Genomic DNA, 21,039 nt, shown 5'->3' with positions numbered 1-21,039 from the left:
GAGATAGGTGGACATTTAATTAAATATTATTGGCATTTATTGTGTTAATATCACTTTTGTTATATTTTTCTTCTCCATAAACTTGTAATTTCACGCCTATTTTTAAGATCTAAATACAAAATTGAGAGTTCTATTAAACACATCTCTATAACTAGCCCCATTTGATATAGTGTCGAGCTTTTGGTCCTTCAAAATTTGCACATAAACACTTCCTAAGTCAGTATGATGTGTATTTTATATTAATATTCTTCTAAGAAAACCAAGATAATTTTTTTCTTTTAGATAAACAGTTGTTAAAAAAAAATATCAATTAAAATTTAAATATTTTTCTACGAAAAAAATAAAGAGAATTGTCGAAAATGGAAAATTTAACAAACTATTTACAAAGTATAGTAAAATTTCAAACTCTATCGATAGTAGATATCGATAAAAGTCTCTATCAATTTGTAAATTATTTTTTTTGAAAAAATATAATTATAATTAAAAAATCAAGAGAGTAAAATAGATTTCAAGACGATAAACACGATTATGCCTTAAAAATTTAATCTTGTAATTTAAAGTTAAAAAAATCTCAAATGAGAAAACATAGCAATTTTTTCTTAAAAAAAAAACATCTAAAAACTCGATCGAAAATTGAAAGAACATTCCAAGAAGGTTCCATAAACATAAACAACCAAAGCTTAAATGGGTCAATGCTTCATCATCTTCCTCATCTTTCTCTATGACTCTTGTTTGATTTCATTAATACTTTAATTAAATATATGCCAATGTTTTTTCAATCCTTATCAATGCAAACTCATTCATATAAAATATTTTAATAAACCGTATCTCTGCTTTGCCTTGAACCTCGAGAGCTTGAAAGTTGCAGGCTTTTGGTCATTTCAATACTTTTAATAAAGTATCCAAAATCCCTTCCATTTCTTCTTCTTCACCCTCTTTCTCAACAAAAATGGCTGCTTAAAATTCCCATTTCTTCCAGGTTTGCCCTAATTTTTTACCCTTTTATTGTCACTGCAAAATGGTTTGAATTTGAACTGTTTAATGTGATGTTCTTCTTGATTTTGAACTTACATTCTAGGGTTTTTTTTTCTTCATTTTATTGGAATATTTGCAGTTACTTTGTGTGGGGAAATTTTGGGGTTGTTCTGTATTTAGTGGAGAATGGACAAAACAAGAAGTTTAGGGCAGTTTCTTTTGTTTGTTTGTTTTCTTTTTTCCCCCCATTTTTAAAAAACTCTTCTTTTCATGCGGTTGTTTTCAAATTTCAAACCCTCTTAACATTTAATTATACATGCCTTTCTCCTTCTTTCACGGCCAAACTGGGAGGGAACTTCAATGAAAATTTACCAAAATGCACTTCTATAGCAAGGAATTTACAGGTGGGGAGTTATTAAGTACTAAGAACTTCAAGATTTTTCTCATTTGTGGAAAGGGTTATTTCTGGAACTTTATATTTTCTATATCTGTCACTCTCTTGTAGGCCCTTGAGACATTATAGAGGGCCTGAGTATTAAAGAAGTGTTCTTGAAAGCTGACTGAACTATTTGCTTTTTTCTGTTTGGTTCATCTCTCTTTTCTCTTGTCTTTCATCTTCTTCAGAGTTTTCTTTCTTTTTTGGTTGTAATATCAAAAGGGTTTCCCCCATTTTTGTGAACCCTTTTCACTTCACATTGGTCACCATGAACTTGTTTTGATCCTCTTGGTTCCTCTATGAACCCTATCTATTGCAGCCTTGCTTGTCTTTTGTGGGTGAGGGAACTGTCAAGTAGCTTTAATCAAACCCATTGTGTTGATACTTTGTTTTCAGAGATAGGAAGTGATGCAGACTTCAAAATCCAGGTATTGAAGTATTTTTTTCACTGTTTTTTTCCTTCTCAAAAGCTTTCTTTTCATGATTCTTGGTCATTTTCTGGAAATGGGCATGACTGTTTGAAGTTGAATGTTCGTTCGATCCATTGGTAGGATTAGTAGGAATGAACTGAAGTGGTGCAGTTAATGGTTCAGTTGTTCTTCATTTGTCTCTCTGAACTTGTTTCATTAAATTTATTTTGATGATTTCAAGCATTTCATTCTTTTTGTTCGAGTTTCTTGAGAATGTTTGAAGAGGCTTAATGTTGTACCTAACACTAGTTAAGCCGAGGGCTTTCCACTATCGAACAAGTGAAGTGGATTCCATATGATGAAACCTGGTTTTGTTACGTATTTTTATTTTCATTCGAGAGCTAAAGTCTTGTTTTTTTTGAGTGATTTTGAAATGGTTAAAATCACTTCAAAACTTGTTTTTAATCATCTAAGATCAATTTTGATTGTATGGAAATTGTTAAATGGTCAGAGGTTTGTTTTGGAATGTTTTTAAACTAGGCAAAAATGATTTTGTATACATATCATATGTTGAGAGAACCATCTCCTTTCTTGCTTCTCGAAAGGTTTCTGACTCGTTTTTGCAAGGACGTGTCTGTATACTGAATTCACATTCAATGAGTAATGGGAAATTGGCCATTGCTCTGCTGGAAATTGGTTTGTCATGATGATCTGGAGTCTCTTCGTTTTGAAAGAGTGCCTATGACTTCCACCGAGCTGCCAATTGGATCTCCACTTCAGTTTTTGACAATTTATCACTGTTGACTTTACCAAATGGGTCCTCACCCCAATTATATCGTTTTTGACTACCAGCACTAGGAGTTCAATCTGTTTTGGAAAAGATACTTTCTTCTTAGTTTTTATGATTCCGTATATCTCAATTGCAATTCGTGACAGCCACGATACACCTGCTCTTAGCTGTTCTTGGCGAGAACTATCTGGATATGTTAAGGGAACCTGAATTCAAGATTAAAAACCAAGAATATGGGACTGGAATATATTACCACATTAATTAAAGTAACAATAAAGAATCTTAATTCTTTAATTATCAATCCACATTATTTTTAAACCACCATTTTTTAACTATTTATTGGCTAATTTCTCATTTACCTCTGCAGATATTCCTAATGTTCCCTGCCTTCTTATAGTATCATCTTTGTTAACTATTAAAATATTGATTGCCTTATCAGCATGTGATAGGCAAACTTACTGCTAAAGCTTTTAACTCCTACTGAAATGTTTTGATATATTTTTTATGCCAGAAGTTCATTGGAGACCGCCAAAAAGGTTTCTTTAAAAGCTGCTCGTCAAGTTAAGCCCACAGCATTGAAGTGTGACTCGTCATCTTCTTCCAATCAAACAGGAAGGATATCTAAAGAGAGAAGCCCTAAAATTATTGGCAGATCGCCCAGAACTCCACTATCAGAGGTACACTATCTTTAGAAAGTTAAATGGTATGGTTGAGTATCTGAACATAAAATAAAAGAGCAATATATCAGTATCTCTTGTTGTGCTTATCATTTTTTAAGTTTCCATTGATATTTCACTGATGTTGTTCTTGAGTTCGTATGGAAAAATTTTAAGGAGCAATTAAGAAAATATATTTTGGATTGAAGTAATCCTTCTCTAGTATAAAAACCCATACGAAAGCTTCTTAAACTCTTCTGTTTGGATTAAGCTTTGGAACTTGGAAGTAGATTTTTTTCAGGGTAATTTCTTTATGTCTAGAAATTGGCTTTATATTACTATTATGTTTATGGTTTTTCATCAAAAAGAAAAAGAATAAGGAGATGTGGCTTTGTTTTGTAAAATAATGAATACAACGAAGGGAGGGAGATAAAGCATTACTGGATGTACCATTTTGTAAGTTTAATGTTTGGACTTCCTCCAGACCACCCACATATAGTTTTCAGGAAGAACATGGGAGCACAATTCACACATGTTATTCTCCTTAAATATTCATATTTTTCAACCGTCTTTTTAGAAATTTCCACCCATTCAATTGAGATTTGTAAATGTAGAAACCCAGAGCGTGTGAGATTTCTCATGTGAACTCGTATGTGGTCAAATTTGCCTTTCTCTTCCGAATATCTGTTCAAATATGATGATTTTCCTACGATTCGTGATTTATTATAAAAAATGTGAATTGATAAAAAAAAATGGGCTTGAAATTTTCTTTAGTGGTTGTACTATGATCTCACAAGTTGCAGTACTGTAATGTATGATTTGTTTCCTCTAGTGAATAACTAAAGCTGAATCCTATCAACTTGGTTTTTTTATTTTGCAAATAATTAGTTGTGCTTTGTTATAAAAATCCTATCAACATTTTATTTAGTGGCTGTACTAAACTAACAAGTTGAAGTAAGGTAATGTCTGATCTGTCTTCTCTCTTGTTCAGAAGAAGTGCCAGAACAAAATATCCGAGTTGGAATCTCAGATTTCTATCCTTCAGAAGGATCTTAAAAAGGCAAAGGAGCAACTTCATTCATCCAAGTTGCGGAAGGACCGAGCTCGAGTTGATGCTGAGGTGTCCAGTGTGCCTTCAAATGCCAAGGAGCATCGGCTATCTTCTTCCGAGCAAGGTCATCCTAAAGAGCTTCAGAAGCAAGCACAAGAAGATGATCAATCTCTGCACTCTGCATCTGAGGTCACTGATAAGTCGGAATCTGTTGATTCAGTTGCCTTAGCAATGGTGAATGTAATGCAGCAGCTTAAACTCAAACTTCGGGTAGTTGATGAATCTAAAGCTTTTCAGACGAAGCATGCAGGATCTGTTAATGAGAAGCACAGTAAATTGAAGAAATTTCTGTCAGAAATTCTCTCCCTTATGGGAAGCATGAAAAACCAACTGCAAGATTGTGAAGTATCTGAATCTCAGGTCCAAGCACTTATAAGTGAAACTACAGCACAATTGGAAACTGCAAAAGAAATGGTGGAGTTACTTGGATCTGATTCTACAAAAGCTTTTGAAGATTGGAATTCAGTTACGTTGGAGTTGGACGAGTCTCGGGAACATGTAAGCATACTGGAAACGCTTGTTTGTAAATTGGAACCTGCCCTTGCAAATGCTAGTTGGAAAGCTTTTGAGACGTTTGCAGTTGGCAAGAATCGAGAGCAGGAAACACAAGAAGGTGAGACAAGGGAATCAGAACAGTTGGAAGCAGATCTTAGCTCTCCTCAATCAGCTCCACTCGCTGTTGAGGGTGAATATGAGGGGAAACAAGGTCAGAGTACCCTTGAGCCAAAACCTTCCACAGAGGCTAAACATGTGAAATCTGATGCAAACCCGAGAGAGATTGAACTTAAGAAGGAATTAGAAAAATCAAGACTTGAAATTGACGAGTTTAGGGTGAAATTACTCAACAGGGAAACTGAATTAAGGAGCATCACAGAAGAGAACTTGGAGTTAAGTTGTAAGCTCGAGAAGAGCCTATCGAGCCACCGAGTATACGAACTAGAGAAAGAGTTGGATGACTTGAAGAACTGCATTGCAGATCTAAAGGCCAATCTCTTAGACAAAGAAACAGAATTCCAAAGTGTATCAGAGGAGAATGAAATGCTGATATCTGAAATTAGTAAAAGGGACACAATCAAGACCAAAGTGAAGGAGGATACAACGACCGAACTAGTTACATCCACGACAATAGACAGGGACACTCAAGTTAAACTCGGGATCATAGCAGAAGAAACAGATCGAAGTACTAGCAGGAAATCTGTAGGCATAGCCGAACTCGAAGCAGCACAAGCAGCGAATGCAGAAATGGAGATGGAACTGAGAACACTGAAAGTGCAGTCGGAGCAATGGAGGAAGGCGGCAGAGGCAGCTGCAGCCATGATTTCAGCTGGAAGCAATGGGGAATTCGTAGGCAGAACAGGATCAATGGACAGCAACTACAATGCCATTACCGGTAAGATCGGTCCGCTGTACTCAGAAGATTCAGATGATGATTTACTGAAAAAGAAAAATGTGAATGTACTAAGAAAGATAGGGGTGCTTTGGAAGAAACCGCAGAAATAGAAATCGGATTGTAGGCTTGTAGTGTTAGTTATGTTTTTTCATTTCCCCACGGCCATTGATGTTTTTTTCTTCATTTTGTAGAGAGCTCTCTTCCAAATTTGAGAATTCAGAATGCTATTAATAACTTATAATGGTGACAGTTGATGCACTCTCTTTGCTCTTTGCATTCATCTGAATATGTAATTAAACAATTTCCAAGCTTTTCCTTTCTTTTAGCTGTTCTTAGAATTGTACTGACACGAACAGTTAAAGAGTAATTTTCAGGGCATCTCTTCTAGCAAATGAGTCCAAAGCAATGGAGTTCAAGGGACAAGGCGAGAAATTATGTTGATGTCTTCAACTGTTTAGAGAAGTATTAGTCAAATAACTATGTTGTTGTAATAGGGGAAAATTAAGGGAAACTTCTATTTTTATTTTACTATAAACTTTCAACAAATGGTACCTTAAATGTTGATAAATGTTGCAATCTTAACCTTAAGTTTTGAAATGTATTGCAATTTTTTTGCTCGACAAGTCTCACTCTTATGGGTTGGATGAGATATTTATATATATAAAAAAAACAAATCGTAAATTTGATAACGTTAAAAAATGACTGTTTTTTGTTATTTAGTCCCGTGAAATTGATGTTTTTTTTTCTTGTTAGTAATTGACATTTCACTCAAAAAGCTCAACTCCCAAACATTAGAAGGTAGAAGTATTCTTAGGAAGTTCATTGACTTTATCATTTCTTTCAAAATATCACTATACTTTCAAAAGTAGTAATAATATCTCTAACTTTTATAATGTTTCAAACATACTTCAAGGTATAAACTTTTTTTAAATAAAGAAACAAAATTTAGATCACTGCATCATTTTAGATTATTGCCACACATTTGTATCCTTAATTTTTGTTAGAAATTGTAAGTATGTAGTTAGAGGTTGGGAGGTTCAACCACCACTCTCCAATGTTACAAATAATATCTTTATTCTTTTAATTTTATCTAATCTATGATCTCCAACTACTTTCCTTTTTCTTTTAACTTACTCTCCCCGCCGCCGCACTCTTCTTTTTCTCTTTTATCTCGCGTTGTTGCCGTCGATTTCACTGTTTCACCTCCGGCTTCAATGGCGCCGAGATGGAAAGGGAAGGCTTCAGAAGCCAAAGCTCTAGCTGATCCCATCTCCAGTACTGTACTTCACCTTCAATCTTCTTTCATACAGTCCAACGCTCGAGGATTATTATCTGGTTCTACCATACTTTATCTAGCCGACGAAGAACAAACCGATCTTCTTAATCGCACTTGTTTCGGCCGACAAATTCTTACTGCTGAGAAGGACAAACAATGGTTTCAATTTGGCATGGAGGAGGCTTTTTACTTGTCCTATCACTTGAATTGCCTCAAAATTGTCGATGGACAAGACTGTGAAATGAATTTTCAAGAGCTTTGGCGGTATATGAAGACCCAAAAGGCTACATTCCCTGAGTTTTACATTGCTTACCGACATCTTCGATTGAAGAATTGGGTTGTTAGACCTGGATCTCAATATGGGGTTGATTTTGTGGCGTATCGTCATCATCCGGCTCTTGTTCACTCTGAATTTGCTGTTCTGGTGTTGTCTGAAGGAAGAGACAGTAATGGAAATGGGCGATTGAGGGTTTGGTCTGATTTTCTTTGCACAATTCGGCTTTGTGGAAGTGTTGCTAAAACGTTGCTAGTTCTTTCCGTCAATGATAATGGAAGTGAATTTGTTTCTCCTTCGTGTTTGGACAGTTACTCCATTGAAGAACGCACAGTTACGAGATGGAGTCCAGAACAGTGCCGTGAAAATCCTGCAGAAGTGTGAAATAGACCAAGTAAGATATAATTTAGGGTCTTTTATCTGTTCTTCTTTTTTTTTTTTTTTTTGTGTGTGTGTGTGTGTGTGTGTGTGTGTGTGTGTGTGTGGATAATTTCTGATTGTTCTTCATGTACATCGAGAAACAACTATCTAGGGCTATACAACAGATCTAGTTTTTGATGGGTTTTGAAGATGATAGAGTAAGGGATAGTTCCAATTACTTCGAACTTGAATGCTTGGGGGTAAGGGATAGCTCAAAAAGATATTTCTTTCTGGAATAACTACAATTACACAACTAAACAACGTTGAATGTAAAAGATCCTCAAAGTATATACACTGACAATCACATGCTCCATATCAAAGTATGCCAAATCCTAAGAGCTAATATTAGAAAGAGATTCTAGAAGTGACTACCAAAGTATGTTAAATTATTTCTAAACTCAAAAGTTTGCTCTTGGGAGACTGGAGAGTATGATGAATCTCTTATCTGTATTCTTAACATTTGAGTAACTATGTAGCTGGGTTGTGAATTCGCCATCTGCACTTTTCTCTTGGAGAATTCATCATTATTGATTGCTAGGTTTTCCTTGATGCTCCAATTGCAAACAACAAAATGATGAAGACGATGTTATTTGTTAGAGACATCTTCCTCCATTGTTGCCATAACAGAGTCCCTCCTGAAAATTGTATCATTTGGCAGATCGGCTACTGCCAGTTTAAAATGTCTCATTATATAGACATAACATCTCTCACCTCTTGATGGAATCTACTGTCAAAGACAAGGATACATTTAGCAGTAATTTTAAAAAGTAAAAATCTGCTTGATCCCCAATTCTGAAAATAGTTGGGGGGGGGGGGGGGGGGGGGGTGAGGGGGCTTTGTTAGGGGTTTAGTAGGGTTTTGGGGATTGGTGTGGAGGTAGGGAGTTTTTGGTAGTGAGAGAATTCACCAAAGGTGAGATTTGGATCTCTCGAACTGTCGGGGTTGTGTTTTGTTCTTTGCAATTTGTGGTCTTGTTCTTAGACTTGATTATCGTTGTAACCTTACTGAACTTTGCTGGTATCTTTGATTATATATGTTGTACAAAGGGGATTTGCGTCTGTTTCTCAGATTGTTAGGTCTTTCTGTGTGCATGAATCTTTAAGTTTTTGATATTTAAAATAACTCTGAGACGTGTCTTAAATCAAAATCATTTCGTACAATAAAAGTACAAAATTGATTTCAACAATTTTAAAAATCACTACTTAACATGTCTTAAACAAACCAGATCGAAAATATTAGATAACAGAGCCAAATTCTTTACATCAATCTGGCTATTACTCTAACGTACTTTCAAAAGAATGTGACTTGCAACTGTTACTTTCTCTTTTGCTTAGGAGCATACATTAATTGACTGACGGGAAAGGTATTGTGTAGAAAGGTGGATGTACTTGAAAGAATTGTAGCTTTGCTAGTTGATAATCTTTTGAAATAGGCCTCTCATTATTGCTAATGCTTTTTATGCAGCTTTTAAGGTATTCTCTTATGAAGATGAACTATGTGCGGAAAATGGAAACCAAGAATTTTGAAGATAATGTAAATGATGCAAGAAAAGGAGGCAGAGGTTTTAACATGTCAAACACTGCAACACGAGGAACTACTGAGAAATCATATCCGTTTCAATAGAGGTTACTACCATTATGTTATATTGCCATGGAAGGAAAACCGTGAGAATATGACTAGGAGGATGGTCTCCTCCATTGTTGTGTTGCTACAATCAAGACATTAGTGGTTTCAATCCTCCTAACTCAAAAGGAAGAAGATTGTTGTGTTATTCATGCTAACCAACAATATTTCTTGGCCACTCACGCTTCAATTTATCGGCTTTATTTATTAGGTGAGATGTCATTTTATCTTAAACATGAAAAGAATCTTATGAGTATGTGCATTAAAGATTTTGATAGAAGAGTAGAGAAATATGATTATGGTAGATTATTCACAACAATCAAAGAGCTTTCACATTATTTAACGGAATAATTATTGTAGGGTGATATATATAGTTGAAATCTTTCGAATTCCTTTCAGGATCACTATCATCACTAGTAAAATAAAACATTGTAATACTAATACCGATTTGTTAATTTGCTCTTACACCGAACAAATGTTTGAAACTTTTGTATTTTGATAGAGATATTTTATCTATAAGTGTATTAGTTCTTAGTTCGTACATAAAGCAAGTTTATCACTTTCTTTTCAGTTGGTTATAGTGCAGGTAGACTACATTTTTTTTTTTTATTAAAAGAAAGTTTTTCTCTTGGCCATTTGATTTTTTAAGAAAGGCCATTTTGTGTCTTATTTTTTTCTTCATTGGTTATTAATTTTTTTCGTTAAAGTTACTACAAAACTTAAACTAAAATATGTATTCCACGTTTTCAAATATAATAAAACAAATTAAAAGAACTATAAATATTACAAAATTATCCTTCCTATCTAACCGTAATAGATTAATATTGGTATTTGGATATATATTTGGAATTTTTGTTATATTTTTAAATATTTTTATTAGTATAATAACGGTGAAAGAAAAACTCTAAGAAGCAAACTACTGGAATTTAACGTAAATGTTTATTTGTTAAATTTTAAATTGAAAAAAAAAATCTAAAGTCTTTTATTTAATCTAAATAGCTCATTCAAATTTTATCAAAATTTTAGATAAGTGGTCGATTGTAAGTCTGGAAGTGATTTATAGTTGATAAAATCAATTTTGTGGTATTTGAATCAAATTGAAATATGATTTTAGTTGTTTAAAATTAATATAATATTTAATTTTATGTCTTTTAATGCAGTTTTTATTTTATTAAATTTGGTTTTAAATTATTAGAGTCATGATTCAAATAAATTTAAAAATGATTACAACTATTTGAAGGTCACTCTTAAATCTTAAACCATAGTTTATTTATATATGTATTATTGGGAGTGGGATGACTATTTTTTCTTAAATATACTATAAACTTTTTATTAAGTAAAAGTCAAGGATAAAATTTAAATCTAGAATTTTTTGGTTCTTCAACATACAAGAATATCGCTGAATATATTAAAGGTAAAACGTAATTATATTAATTCTCAAATTATAAATACATGAATGTCCGATATCGAACCTTAAAAGGATAAATAAATACATAAAAGAAGTAACTACAAATAGTTTATATAGTTTTAACAAATTACAATTTAGATTAAAATTTAACAAAATAATTTCATAAGATTAGAAATAACCACTACAATTTGATATCATTCTCATAATTTTTTTAAACAAACTATAGGTATAAATTCCAACTTAAAAAAAAAAAAATCAACCTATTTTACCATGTAGTTGGAAGAAAAAAAATTGAAACAAAAGTTGCCTACGTGGCAAATTAGTAGTATTTCGGTGAGGATTGGCTTAACAAAAGAACCCTACAGTATAAAAAGGGGCGAAGGAGACTCTAGGGTTTCATTTGCACACGGTGCGGCGGCGTCATCCAACCTAGCTTCGTCTTTGCCGGTTCCGGAGATCCTCAACTCACATTCACCATGGGGTATGTACTTTTTCCTTCTTCCTATTTTGTTCCCCTTATTTGTTTATAGTGATGAATCTTCTAGGGAAGGAAGTCCACAAGTAATCGAGATTTGAATGGCTTAACTGGATCCAATGCATTTGATAGATTGATAAATCAGTAGTTACTTTACAGGACGAGAATGGTTTGTATTAGCTTATCGTAGATGATTAAATATAACGATCGCCTTAGCAATTATTAAGAAGGATGGTGGACTCTCTTGTTGCTGTGTTGTCAATTCGAAATGTTTTGTGTTTTGTTATTGTCATTGGTTATTGCAAGGAGCGCGATCTCTTGATTAGTTTTGTTTGAGATAATGTCGATTTGTTTCGTTTCTCTCTCAAATTTATGTTTTGTTTTGTTACTATCGTTGCTAGATATCGGAGTAACACACTTTGTAGCTATTTATGGTTTTAGATATGAATATGCACTTAGATTTAATGTGAGCAAGTTGGTTTCTTTGGTTCTAATATGATTTCTCGTTTTTTTTACAACGATGAGTGGATTTTGCTTGTTGTTTGACTGAAAAACAATTGAGATTGTTCACCATTCAACAAGTTGGCTATGCTCAGTACAAGGATTGTCGATGGTATTAGTATCCTTGTGATTTAGAGAAATACAATTGGTACGATTCTAGGATTTTTCTGGATCTCACAGGTTAACTGGGACGTTTGAGATGTGAATACTTTTCAAATGTTTTATTAGTTAATAGCCTTAAATCTAGAGGAAAATTTGACGAGGCTTTTAGGGAATTGGGAAAAAGGTTCATGTTTTTATGTTTTATGTTTTGGTGCAAATGGAAGTTGTATTCTCTTCGTTAAGTGGTAGTAATGTCTTACAGGAAAACACGAGGAATGGGAGCGGGTCGCAAGTTGAAGTCCCACCGTAGAAGACAAAGGTGGGCTGACAAAGCATACAAGAAATCCCATCTTGGAAACGAGTGGAAGAAACCATTTGCTGGATCTTCCCACGCAAAAGGCATTGTTCTAGAAAAGATGTAAGATGATTTTATTTTATTTGTACTGTGCTTTTCTGGGGCTTACTTTGCAAAAACGTATTTAATATGTAATTTTCTGGTGCAACGTGCAGTGGTATTGAGGCTAAGCAGCCTAACTCTGCTATTAGAAAGTGTGCTAGAGTTCAGCTTATTAAGAACGGAAAGAAGATTGCTGCCTTTGTCCCAAATGATGGTTGTCTTAATTACATTGAAGAAAATGTAAGTATTCAAGGGAAGCTTGGGATTTGATCATGGGAATTTTGGTTACTATTATCAAGATTGTTCTCTATTTTTTCAATAATATATGTATTGGCATCCCCAGGACGAGGTTCTCATTGCTGGATTTGGTCGAAAAGGACATGCTGTTGGTGATATTCCCGGAGTCAGATTTAAGGTGGTGAAGGTATCAGGTGTATCTCTGCTTGCTCTCTTCAAGGAAAAGAAGGAGAAGCCAAGATCTTAAGCTCCTCAGTTTTCCAAGATAGATTATGTTGCTATTTCCTCCAATTATTCTCCCTGAAGCAGTTAATGAGCAATTGATGCACACACTTTCCCTCTATCCCTAGTTAAGTTAGATTACTCGGTTGACTGATAGAAACTTGTGCACCCAACCTTTTTGTTGAGACATGATAAAGCATAACTTTCTTTGCGAACAGAACAGATTCTGTTATGGTTAATTTGAGTGTAATACATCATCCCCTTCCCTTTCCATCAAATGCCATAAGTTTTGTTCTAGAATGATTCTGTTGATTCTAGTGCGAGTCTCTAGCTTTCACACTAATATTTTCAATTATCAGTAAGGAATTGTAGTGCTTAAGAGCTGTGATGTGCTATAGATTCATTTTTTATTTACAGAGATTGTCAAATGGGTCATTAAGATCTAGTATCAACCATTCATGAAACTTCTTTGTTAGCATTCTGAGTCGGATTGTTCTGGTTGTGCTTGGGATGGCTAAGTAATTTAGTCATTCCTTTATTGCTCTGGTCTTTCCTGATCCACGTATGTTATCCTTGCTTGCTGGAGGACACTGTTCCAGGCTTGTTCTTAATTACAACCCATTGTTAAGGCACACAGATGAAAGTGAGCATGTTTTTTAAGAGTTTGATTTTTTCATTGTGTACAAAAAAGTGAACTTTTTGTTTTTTTTTTTCTGGATAAGAATCTTAAGCACCCCTTTCAAAATCTCCTTAGTACATGTATACTCTTGTTATAAATCAAGTGCTTCTGCTAGAAACAGAATTCAACTGGATCAAGCAAAGCTCCCATCAAGTTTCTTTGATGGAAAAATGACATTTTTTTTCCTTTGGAAACCATAGGAAGGGTATTGGTATTAAGTTGTCGTTAGAGTATTAAAGAAGGATGTGCAGAGGTTGGTCGGAATTGGTTTTTCAACTAAATTACCATCAAATGGATTATAATCAGTTTTTTAGTGTTCATATTGATCTCAACCATCAAAGAAATACTCACCTATCACCAAATCCATCATGTTTGAGGTGAAATGAAACTCAAATTAGTTTAAAATCTTTTGGTTAATAAAATCTACCACTAGTTGAAGTTGATTTTTCTACTAAATTGTCACTAAATCGACTATAGTTGGTTTAGTAAACTAATCTTCGACCGGTTTTGATCACTTTGTACTTTTTGTAAATCAATGTCAACCATACTTTGGTTTGGCTGCTCTTTATTTTTAGTCCGTCATGCTGTATTATTGAGAGTATATCAACGATTAATATTTTTATAAGTGAATTAGGTCTCGAGTTTGAAAAAATTAATTTACCTTGAATAACTTTGTTTATCTCCTAATCTATTGTCATTAATATCACATATTCGGATCCTTACATTCCATCAATTAGGTGGATGGCCAGTGGAGATGGGACATTCTTTTGTCAGAAACAAGGTTATGTTGTCAACATCATGTTTGAATGAAATGAATTGAGTTTTGAATCTTTTGATTTGCAAAAACAGAATCCAAAGAACAGCAGTATCCATAAGAGAAGTGATTTTGGATTCTAGAGTGAACATTATTTTGTCATCAGTGTATACAATTTTTCAATCCCAACATTCTTTTATTTCTTTTCATTTGACCATCTTTTTCTCATTTGATAATGATTCAACCAATTTCTTCTTTTTCTTGTTTTGTTTTTTTAGCCTCTTTCTCTCTCTTTCTTTAATTTTCAATGGACAAGAAGTTTGGTTGCCAACCCTACTCATTTAGGAATTAGGATGTGGCCAAGTAAAATAATTAACTGAGAGCTATTTTGAATTGAATTGTAATTTCCTTCTTCTAGAGTAAAATGTTTTGTTAAAATCAGTGATAATATTTTGGGAAATGTCTAGATTTTATTTTTACCATTGGATTTTGAGTTAGATTTTGTGCTTTGTCCTAAAGTCATTTTCATAAGTTTGTGTATTTTTCATATATTTTCAATCACTGCTTTAAAACCCAAAATCCACATCATAATTATTTATATCAATTAGATAGAAAATTTACTCGTATATGTTTTTCTGATATTATTACATTAAAATTTGGAAGGGATTGTTCTTTTGGGTGCCATCTACATTGATGGGTTTAATTTTAAATAATTTAAGATTCCATAGCATTTGGAGTTTCTCTTTACCGTCTTGGATACCCTTATGGAGGGGTTTGATTTGATTGCATCCACTTTTCTATTTTTATCATTCCTTTAGTGTTTGATTTATTTTACAATTTTAATTAATATTTATTTTCTAAAAATCTAAATTAACGTTTCTTTGTTGAAAGAACTCTTGTTAGTTAATATAAATGAACATTTTTCTATACGTTCAAGTCATATTATGTTAATTCATAGGAACACGAACAATTTTAGAACAATATATGAAATCTAGACGTTTCTAAATAGAAATACTATAAAAACAAACAAAGATAGTTATCTAAGTGTTATTGTATATATGTGATTTCAAAGATCAATGATTATGGGCATGTGGAGATTTTGGTTATTTATATTCTCAAGCAAACTATTCTCGAAAGGCATCCATCATTCCCTCTTATTTAAGTTCTTCCCTTTTAAAGGGCAAGTATTGTGTTCCCGACTCACGAAAGAGCTCTAAAAAGTAGCCTTATAGATAAAAATATAAAGATGTTTTCTTTAATAATATTTAAGTATTGTTCTAAAAAACTTATTTCTTTTGGAGTATATTATTTGTGTTGGGAAATATTTGTTTTACTTTTCTGTTATTCCTTTTGACAAATGTTTCAGATCAATCATTTAATTTTTTTGATTTACCAACATGTGGATAATATAATGTATGAAGCAATTAAGTTTACTTGTTGTAATTTCAAATATTAGTTCGGATTCATAGACGCTAATTAAAGACTATGTTACATATTCCAATTATAAAATGTGGATATTAAAATTAGATTTTAACATAAAATCATATTTAGAAAACAATCTAAATATCTTTAACGATAATGAAGTCCATTGAGTTTTATTAGCTAACAATTTTAGCTCTAATCTTCCGAATTTGTATCAATTTAGCCTACTATGAAAGATATAAAAGTTATCGTCAAAATCAATCGAATGTAAGCTTTTAATTATTCAAAATCAATTCAATATCAAATTCTGCATTTTTAAATTCTAACTTTTATACTACTAAAATAAATTTCTAACGGTTAAGAAAAAGTTTTTAAAATGATTTCATGCCTTTTTTTAGAGTAATTTTGAAGTATTAAAATAAATTCATTTCCTAATTGTTCAGAAGCTCACAAAAACACTTGGCTTACTTTATTACACCAAACGAGAAAATTGATATGAATTTTAAAATCAATTCCAAACCTATAGTTCCAAAGTTGAAATTACAAAGGTTTAGAAGATTGAGCTGAGAAGAGGTTTCTTATTATTATTATGGGAATAGAATTGTGAAAAACTGTGATATTAATAGCGATAATATAGGGATGTATAGACTGTGCAGATCCTTTTCTCAGCTCAATCTAAACAAGCAATAAAGCTTCATCCTCATCTTCACTTGGAACTTGGAAGATTCCGTATTTTGTCTTTGTACAGCAAAAGCACCTCAGCAGCCCTTCTTCATTGGCTATGTCACTGTCCGCCGAACATCTCTGTAAGTCATTGTTTTTAATATTGCATACAAGGTGTTTGACAAAATGGCCCTTCTAAAATACATACATGCATGCCTAATTAATTTTTTTTCATTTTCTCAAATTTTCAAATCCCAACTGTTGACTATTCTCTCACGCCCAAATCTTCTCCTTTGGATTTGTCTGTAAACTTAGAGAAAATATCTACCCCGAAATCGGTGCTTATTCTTACTGAAATTCTAGCCCTTTTGGATTGAAAATAGATCCCAATTGATGCCCCCCCTTGATCTCCTTATGAATTATTATTAGATAATTGTTGTGCTCCTAGGTGGGTTTTAATATTAGGGCTGGATTTTAGGGAATATAGAAATAGACTAGAAGCAATCATGGCGGAATATCTTGAAAACATCACTTATTAAAAATGCAAAGTTCTGTAGCAGCCACCCTTTTAGTACTTACCCAGTGTTCAGACTATTACCCAGACTATGAAATGTCATCTTCAGTTTGGATATAGTTTCAAGACATTTTAATTATTGGCTTTTTTTTTTCTTTCTTTTTCTCTTTTTCTTTTTACCCTTTTTTCTGTTTAACTTAAATTTCTTTTAGGTTGAGCTTTATGACTTAAGGAGTTCTGTTGATTCTCTGTAGATGAATATTGTTGAGAGGTGGTGTTATGTGCTAGATGAGAACTTAGAAATGAGATTGCTATAAATGGAACTTTCTAGTTACTGATTAGTTTATGTTGATATGTTGAAACGAATGGTATTAGAGAGCAAATTGCATATTTTGAAAGGCTTAAATGGCTTGAAATGACTCTGTTTGTATATTAGAATTGGTAAAAGTGAGATTTTGAAACCAATCTGATACCCATTTTGAAGAAGGTTTCTTATTTTATGTTATTTAAAGTAATTAGATTAGGGTCGTTTCTAAATTCTAGTATAATGGTTTTTTTAAACGCTTTTCTTTTAAACAATGTATGCAACTAATCCATGGGCGGTGTGAAACTGTATTAGTTGGAAACACATTAGAAAATTTTGAAATTTTCTCGACTTATCAGGTAACCAAGATCTCGAAAAAATTTCACATTAGAATGAACAGATAAACAAGTGAAAAAAGAGCTTATCCAACTTTGACTTTGCTTTCTCTAACCAGAACAGTGATAACTAGATCATAGGTTTGGTATGATCAAAATATTACAGGGAATTCAAGTACGCTTTGTTTAGTTCTCTGTCAAAAACCATAAATCCACTCCAAGAACCTTACGTTAGACTAGAGGGCTGTTGAGAAGTCCATGCCAAGATGAACCTATTCCATTTCCATTAAAATTCCAGCTCTCTCTTCCAGCATCAAGATCACCCATGTAATTTCCATCTCCATTGTTGTTGAACTGCCAAGGAAATCCCAACAAAACCATATTATTTTGATCTCCACTACAAACCATCTCTTGCTTCATTGCTGTAGCAGTGGCTGTAGATGCAACACCGCTGCTGTTATAATGTTCAAAATGAGGGAATCCACCATTTTCAACCTCCCCAGAACTCCCAGTACCAAACCCAGAATACAAATTTTGAAAGCTTTTATGGGTTGTATCAAAAAGACCCATCTGCCCATTTGATTGATGTTGGAGCTTAGCAAATGCCAAACTTAAATCAGTGGACTCGAAGGCTAAAGATGGAAGATGGGTATCAGTGAGCATTAAACGGCCAGAATTAGCAGCTTGATCATGCGATCTCTTTGAAGAAGGAGATGAAGAAGAAGAAGTAGAAGGTGATGGTCTTTTGTTCTTCCTACATCCACCACCCACAGGAACATTTCTTAGAGTACCCCCTTTGGTCCAATATCTTCTACAAGACTTACAAAAATACCTTGGCTGGGAAAGACTGTAGTTATTGTAGTAACAGAACTTGGTATTAGTTGAATCACATCTCGGGCATCTCAGAGCTTGCTCTGGTTGTGGCCTCATTGGCTTCCTGTTTTCTTGCTGTACTTTAGGACATGAAATAGCCAACATGTTCTCCAATGGTTGTGCTTGAGTTTCCTGAAAGTAAGATTAAATAAATTAAAAGTTAAGATAAGGGACATCTTGAGAATTGAATCCAAATCCATGTACTGAAAAAATGAATGTGATATCCTTACTTGGTGTTGTCCACTTGAATGATCCATTCATAAAAACCAGCAGAATGGATGATGAAGTTGAAGACAGAGACGTGTCTTACTCTTAGCTAGAGAGAGAGAGATTGAGAAATATAGAGAAATGGAGAGAGAGGGGTTTGTTAAGGATGGGGCAAAGGAAGGAAATATATAGAGGGATGAAAGCAATAGGAAATGACCAAGTTAGGGGAGAGAGAGAGAGATTTGTAAGTTAAGAAATTGTCGGACAAAAAGATTAGCCAGCACAATTGATATATAAATAGGTCGACTCTAAGGTTAATGGTTCGAATCTCTCTATTTTTGTTATAATAAAAGTTAAAAAGCAAATGAAACCTGATCTCATCATTACTGTCTAGATATCAGTTTCCGGTCTGCAAACGGTTTGAAATGAGGAGAAGGTGAAAGGCACAGTAATCCAGAATTGTCTTTTAGTGGGACCCGTTCTGGCGTGGAAGGCAACTATTTAGTGGACCCTATATGGCTCCATTAATCACCGGCAATTCATAGCCAAAAACCTCTGTGACCCTTAACTGGTCCATTAGCCACCAAACGAAACCCCAGCGGCCTGTTCTTATCTTTGTCCTTTTCCCATTCATATTAAAATATTTATAAAAATCAACCCACAAAGATTACATATAATATAAATATAAATATAATATCATATATCCATTCCTAGGAAGAACTCTCTCTCTCTCACTCTGAAAATAAGATTTTGATATTCCCCTAACATTATATTTTATCTTATACTAATGTAAAAATCACCATAAAGGTAGCTGGTATTTACAATTATATCCTTATACTTTTAATTTTCAATTTGTATTTACAATTATATCCTTATACTTTTAATTTTCAAAATTGATCTGTTGAAATTTTATCCAAATTGGACCTCAAAAATTTTAGCTTATAATATTGGGTAATTAGAATGGATAACAATTTTTAGAATAATTATTAACTATGTAACAATATTTTTAAAAAATTGCAAATATAGCAAAATCTATCAGTGATAGACTTCTATCGTTGATAGACTCCTATGGTTTATCAGTGATAGACCAACATTTGCTCATGGTCTATCAGTGATATACTTCTATCATTGATAGATTTTGACAAATTTTGCTATATTTGTAATTTTTTTAAAATATTGTTATATACTTGATTATTTTGAATATAAGTGTTGCATTTGCAACTATCCCTATAATATTTATATAAGTTTGAGTATTCAAATTTTTATTATTTATGTGTTCAATTTTTACCATTATTCAAAGTTTGAGAGTTAAATTTTTGCACTTGTATAATCATATGTAGAAGTTTAAAGACCGAAATTCTATCATTTTAAGAACGTAAATTGTAACTACTTTGTGGTATTTTTTTCAATTTTTTCTTTAAACTACATGCTGGTTTAATATTTGATCATTTATTATTTAGGAAAATGTGTGCATGCTAAGTTTTGATTAGTTAATACATGCAAGTGTCAGATTATAATGTAATTTGTGTGCAATTTTGTAAATGTCAGCAAAGGGTTAACTAATGATACTCAATAAATAATGATGGGTTGATCTCAACAACTTTAGTCTTCAGCGAGGAAAGTAAAACTAATTGTTAGCGATGAGTTAACGGACAAAGTACAAAAGTTTTACTACAGACTTGATTCTCTCTTTTGATCTCTAGACTTTTTTTTTTTTTGTCGATATTTTCATAAGTTCAACCTAAAAGTTTAAAGTATATGCAAAATGATAACACAAAGGTAGTGTAACGGTTAAGTCATATCTACTTCTTTTAAAATATAATAGACTTGAAATTTTCACATTTCACATGGGTTGTTATATTCTTTTAACATAAGTGTTTGAATTTGAATTCAAGATTAAAATACATTTTTCTATGATAGTAAAATTTATCTTTATTGTCTAATAATTAAGTTCACGAATTTTAGGTAATTATCATCCAACTAAACTAGTTTCAGTCTCGTTTATTAATCATTTTTTAAAACTAAGATTCTTCCTCTTTTTTTTTCTTATCATAGAAAGTTTCATCAATTTTAATTAAAAGAATCACCTTCTTAGCCAAATTTTAAGATATATATGTGTATATATATATATAATATTTAAATCTATTTTTTTAGTTTTCAAATTCTAAGCTTGTTTGTTCAAAACATGAGAAAAAAACATATATATCAAAACAAGAGATTAAGATATGGAAGAAAAGTTTAATGATTTATTTTTTTTTTTTGAAAAAAAAATCAAAAACGAAAAATGGTTACTGAAAAATGAAATTATGGTATAAATAAAAGAGTGAAAAAATAGAATTGGTTACAATTTAGGGAAATGTAGAATGAAAGGGAATTTATGATTGGTGGTTTTGGTTTGGAGTGATGATGAGTAGAGTTGAGGTTATAATGATGGAGTTTTTATTTATATATTTATTTATTATTTTCTATTTTGGGCCATTCATTCATTTTGACAATGACAGATGATCTTATAATCCTAATCCCTATGGTCCCTTCACTCATCTCATCTCATCATATTCATTTTTTTTCCCGCAATTTATTCTCAT

General features: G+C 32.8%; 4 protein-coding genes across 8 annotated transcripts; 3 read left to right on the top strand and 1 right to left on the bottom strand.

Annotated features, from left to right (window-relative positions):
- Nucleotides 1–820: 820 nt before the first annotated feature.
- On the top strand, nt 821–6,048 carry LOC103501917 (interactor of constitutive active ROPs 3). Of its 4 annotated transcripts, none has more exons than XM_051091721.1 (4): nt 821–979; nt 1,731–1,839; nt 3,126–3,288; nt 4,259–6,048. In XM_051091721.1, exons 2-4 carry the CDS (start codon nt 1,820–1,822, stop codon nt 5,876–5,878), a joined length of 1,803 nt encoding a protein of 600 aa, XP_050947678.1. In that variant the 5' UTR covers nt 821–979; nt 1,731–1,819; the 3' UTR covers nt 5,879–6,048. The 4 variants fall into 4 exon arrangements, with proteins under 4 accessions (XP_050947678.1, XP_008463903.2, XP_008463905.2 ...); XM_008465681.3 differs by having other exon boundaries at nt 3,123–3,288; XM_008465683.3 differs by lacking the exon at nt 821–979 and having other exon boundaries at nt 1,479–1,839.
- A 568-nt stretch (nt 6,049–6,616) lies between these two features.
- LOC103501916 (tRNA-splicing endonuclease subunit Sen2-1) lies at nt 6,617–9,539 on the top strand. Of its 2 annotated transcripts, XM_008465678.3 has the most exons (3): nt 6,750–7,518; nt 7,630–7,712; nt 9,203–9,539. In XM_008465678.3, exons 1-2 carry the CDS (start codon nt 6,866–6,868, stop codon nt 7,700–7,702), a joined length of 726 nt encoding a protein of 241 aa, XP_008463900.1. In that variant the 5' UTR covers nt 6,750–6,865; the 3' UTR covers nt 7,703–7,712; nt 9,203–9,539. The 2 variants fall into 2 exon arrangements, with proteins under 2 accessions (XP_008463899.1, XP_008463900.1); XM_008465677.3 differs by having other exon boundaries at nt 6,617–7,712.
- Nucleotides 9,540–11,043: 1,504 nt separating this feature from the next.
- On the top strand, nt 11,044–12,981 carry LOC103501915 (40S ribosomal protein S23). The gene is made up of 4 exons (XM_008465676.3): nt 11,044–11,250; nt 12,110–12,265; nt 12,358–12,484; nt 12,588–12,981. Exons 1-4 carry the CDS (start codon nt 11,246–11,248, stop codon nt 12,726–12,728), a joined length of 429 nt encoding a protein of 142 aa, XP_008463898.1. The 5' UTR covers nt 11,044–11,245; the 3' UTR covers nt 12,729–12,981.
- Nucleotides 12,982–17,448: 4,467 nt separating this feature from the next.
- Nucleotides 17,449–18,722, bottom strand: LOC103501912 (dof zinc finger protein DOF5.3-like). The gene is made up of 2 exons (XM_008465675.3): nt 18,478–18,722; nt 17,449–18,379 (listed from the first exon to the last, which is right to left on the bottom strand). The coding sequence occupies exons 1-2, from the start codon at nt 18,502–18,504 to the stop codon at nt 17,606–17,608; spliced, it is 801 nt and encodes a 266-aa protein (XP_008463897.2). The 5' UTR covers nt 18,505–18,722; the 3' UTR covers nt 17,449–17,605.
- Nucleotides 18,723–21,039: the final 2,317 nt, after the last annotated feature.

This window comes from Cucumis melo, chromosome 11 (genome assembly GCF_025177605.1).
Source record: "Cucumis melo cultivar AY chromosome 11, USDA_Cmelo_AY_1.0, whole genome shotgun sequence".
In the NCBI taxonomy this organism is placed as follows: Eukaryota; Viridiplantae; Streptophyta; class Magnoliopsida; order Cucurbitales; family Cucurbitaceae; genus Cucumis; species Cucumis melo.
Note: the sequence above shows the minus strand (reverse complement) of the source record. Positions and strands in the feature narration are given on the sequence as shown.

Coding starts and splice junctions, on each gene's coding strand:
- LOC103501917 (XM_008465681.3), top strand. CDS start 1,820: ATGCAGACTTCAAAATCCAG. Junction 1,840..3,122: donor ATGCAGACTTCAAAATCCAG/GTATTGAAGTAT, acceptor TTTTTATGCCAG/AAGTTCATTGGAGACCGCCA. Junction 3,289..4,258: donor CCAGAACTCCACTATCAGAG/GTACACTATCTT, acceptor TCTCTTGTTCAG/AAGAAGTGCCAGAACAAAAT.
- LOC103501916 (XM_008465677.3), top strand. CDS start 6,866: ATGATCTCCAACTACTTTCCTTTTTCTTTTAACTTACTCTCCCCGCCG.
- LOC103501915 (XM_008465676.3), top strand. Junction 12,266..12,357: donor GGCATTGTTCTAGAAAAGAT/GTAAGATGATTT, acceptor TGCAACGTGCAG/TGGTATTGAGGCTAAGCAGC. Junction 12,485..12,587: donor TTAATTACATTGAAGAAAAT/GTAAGTATTCAA, acceptor TGGCATCCCCAG/GACGAGGTTCTCATTGCTGG.
- LOC103501912 (XM_008465675.3), bottom strand. CDS start 18,504: ATGGATCATTCAAGTGGACAACACCAA. Junction 18,380..18,477: donor ATTCAAGTGGACAACACCAA/GTAAGGATATCA, acceptor TCTTACTTTCAG/GAAACTCAAGCACAACCATT.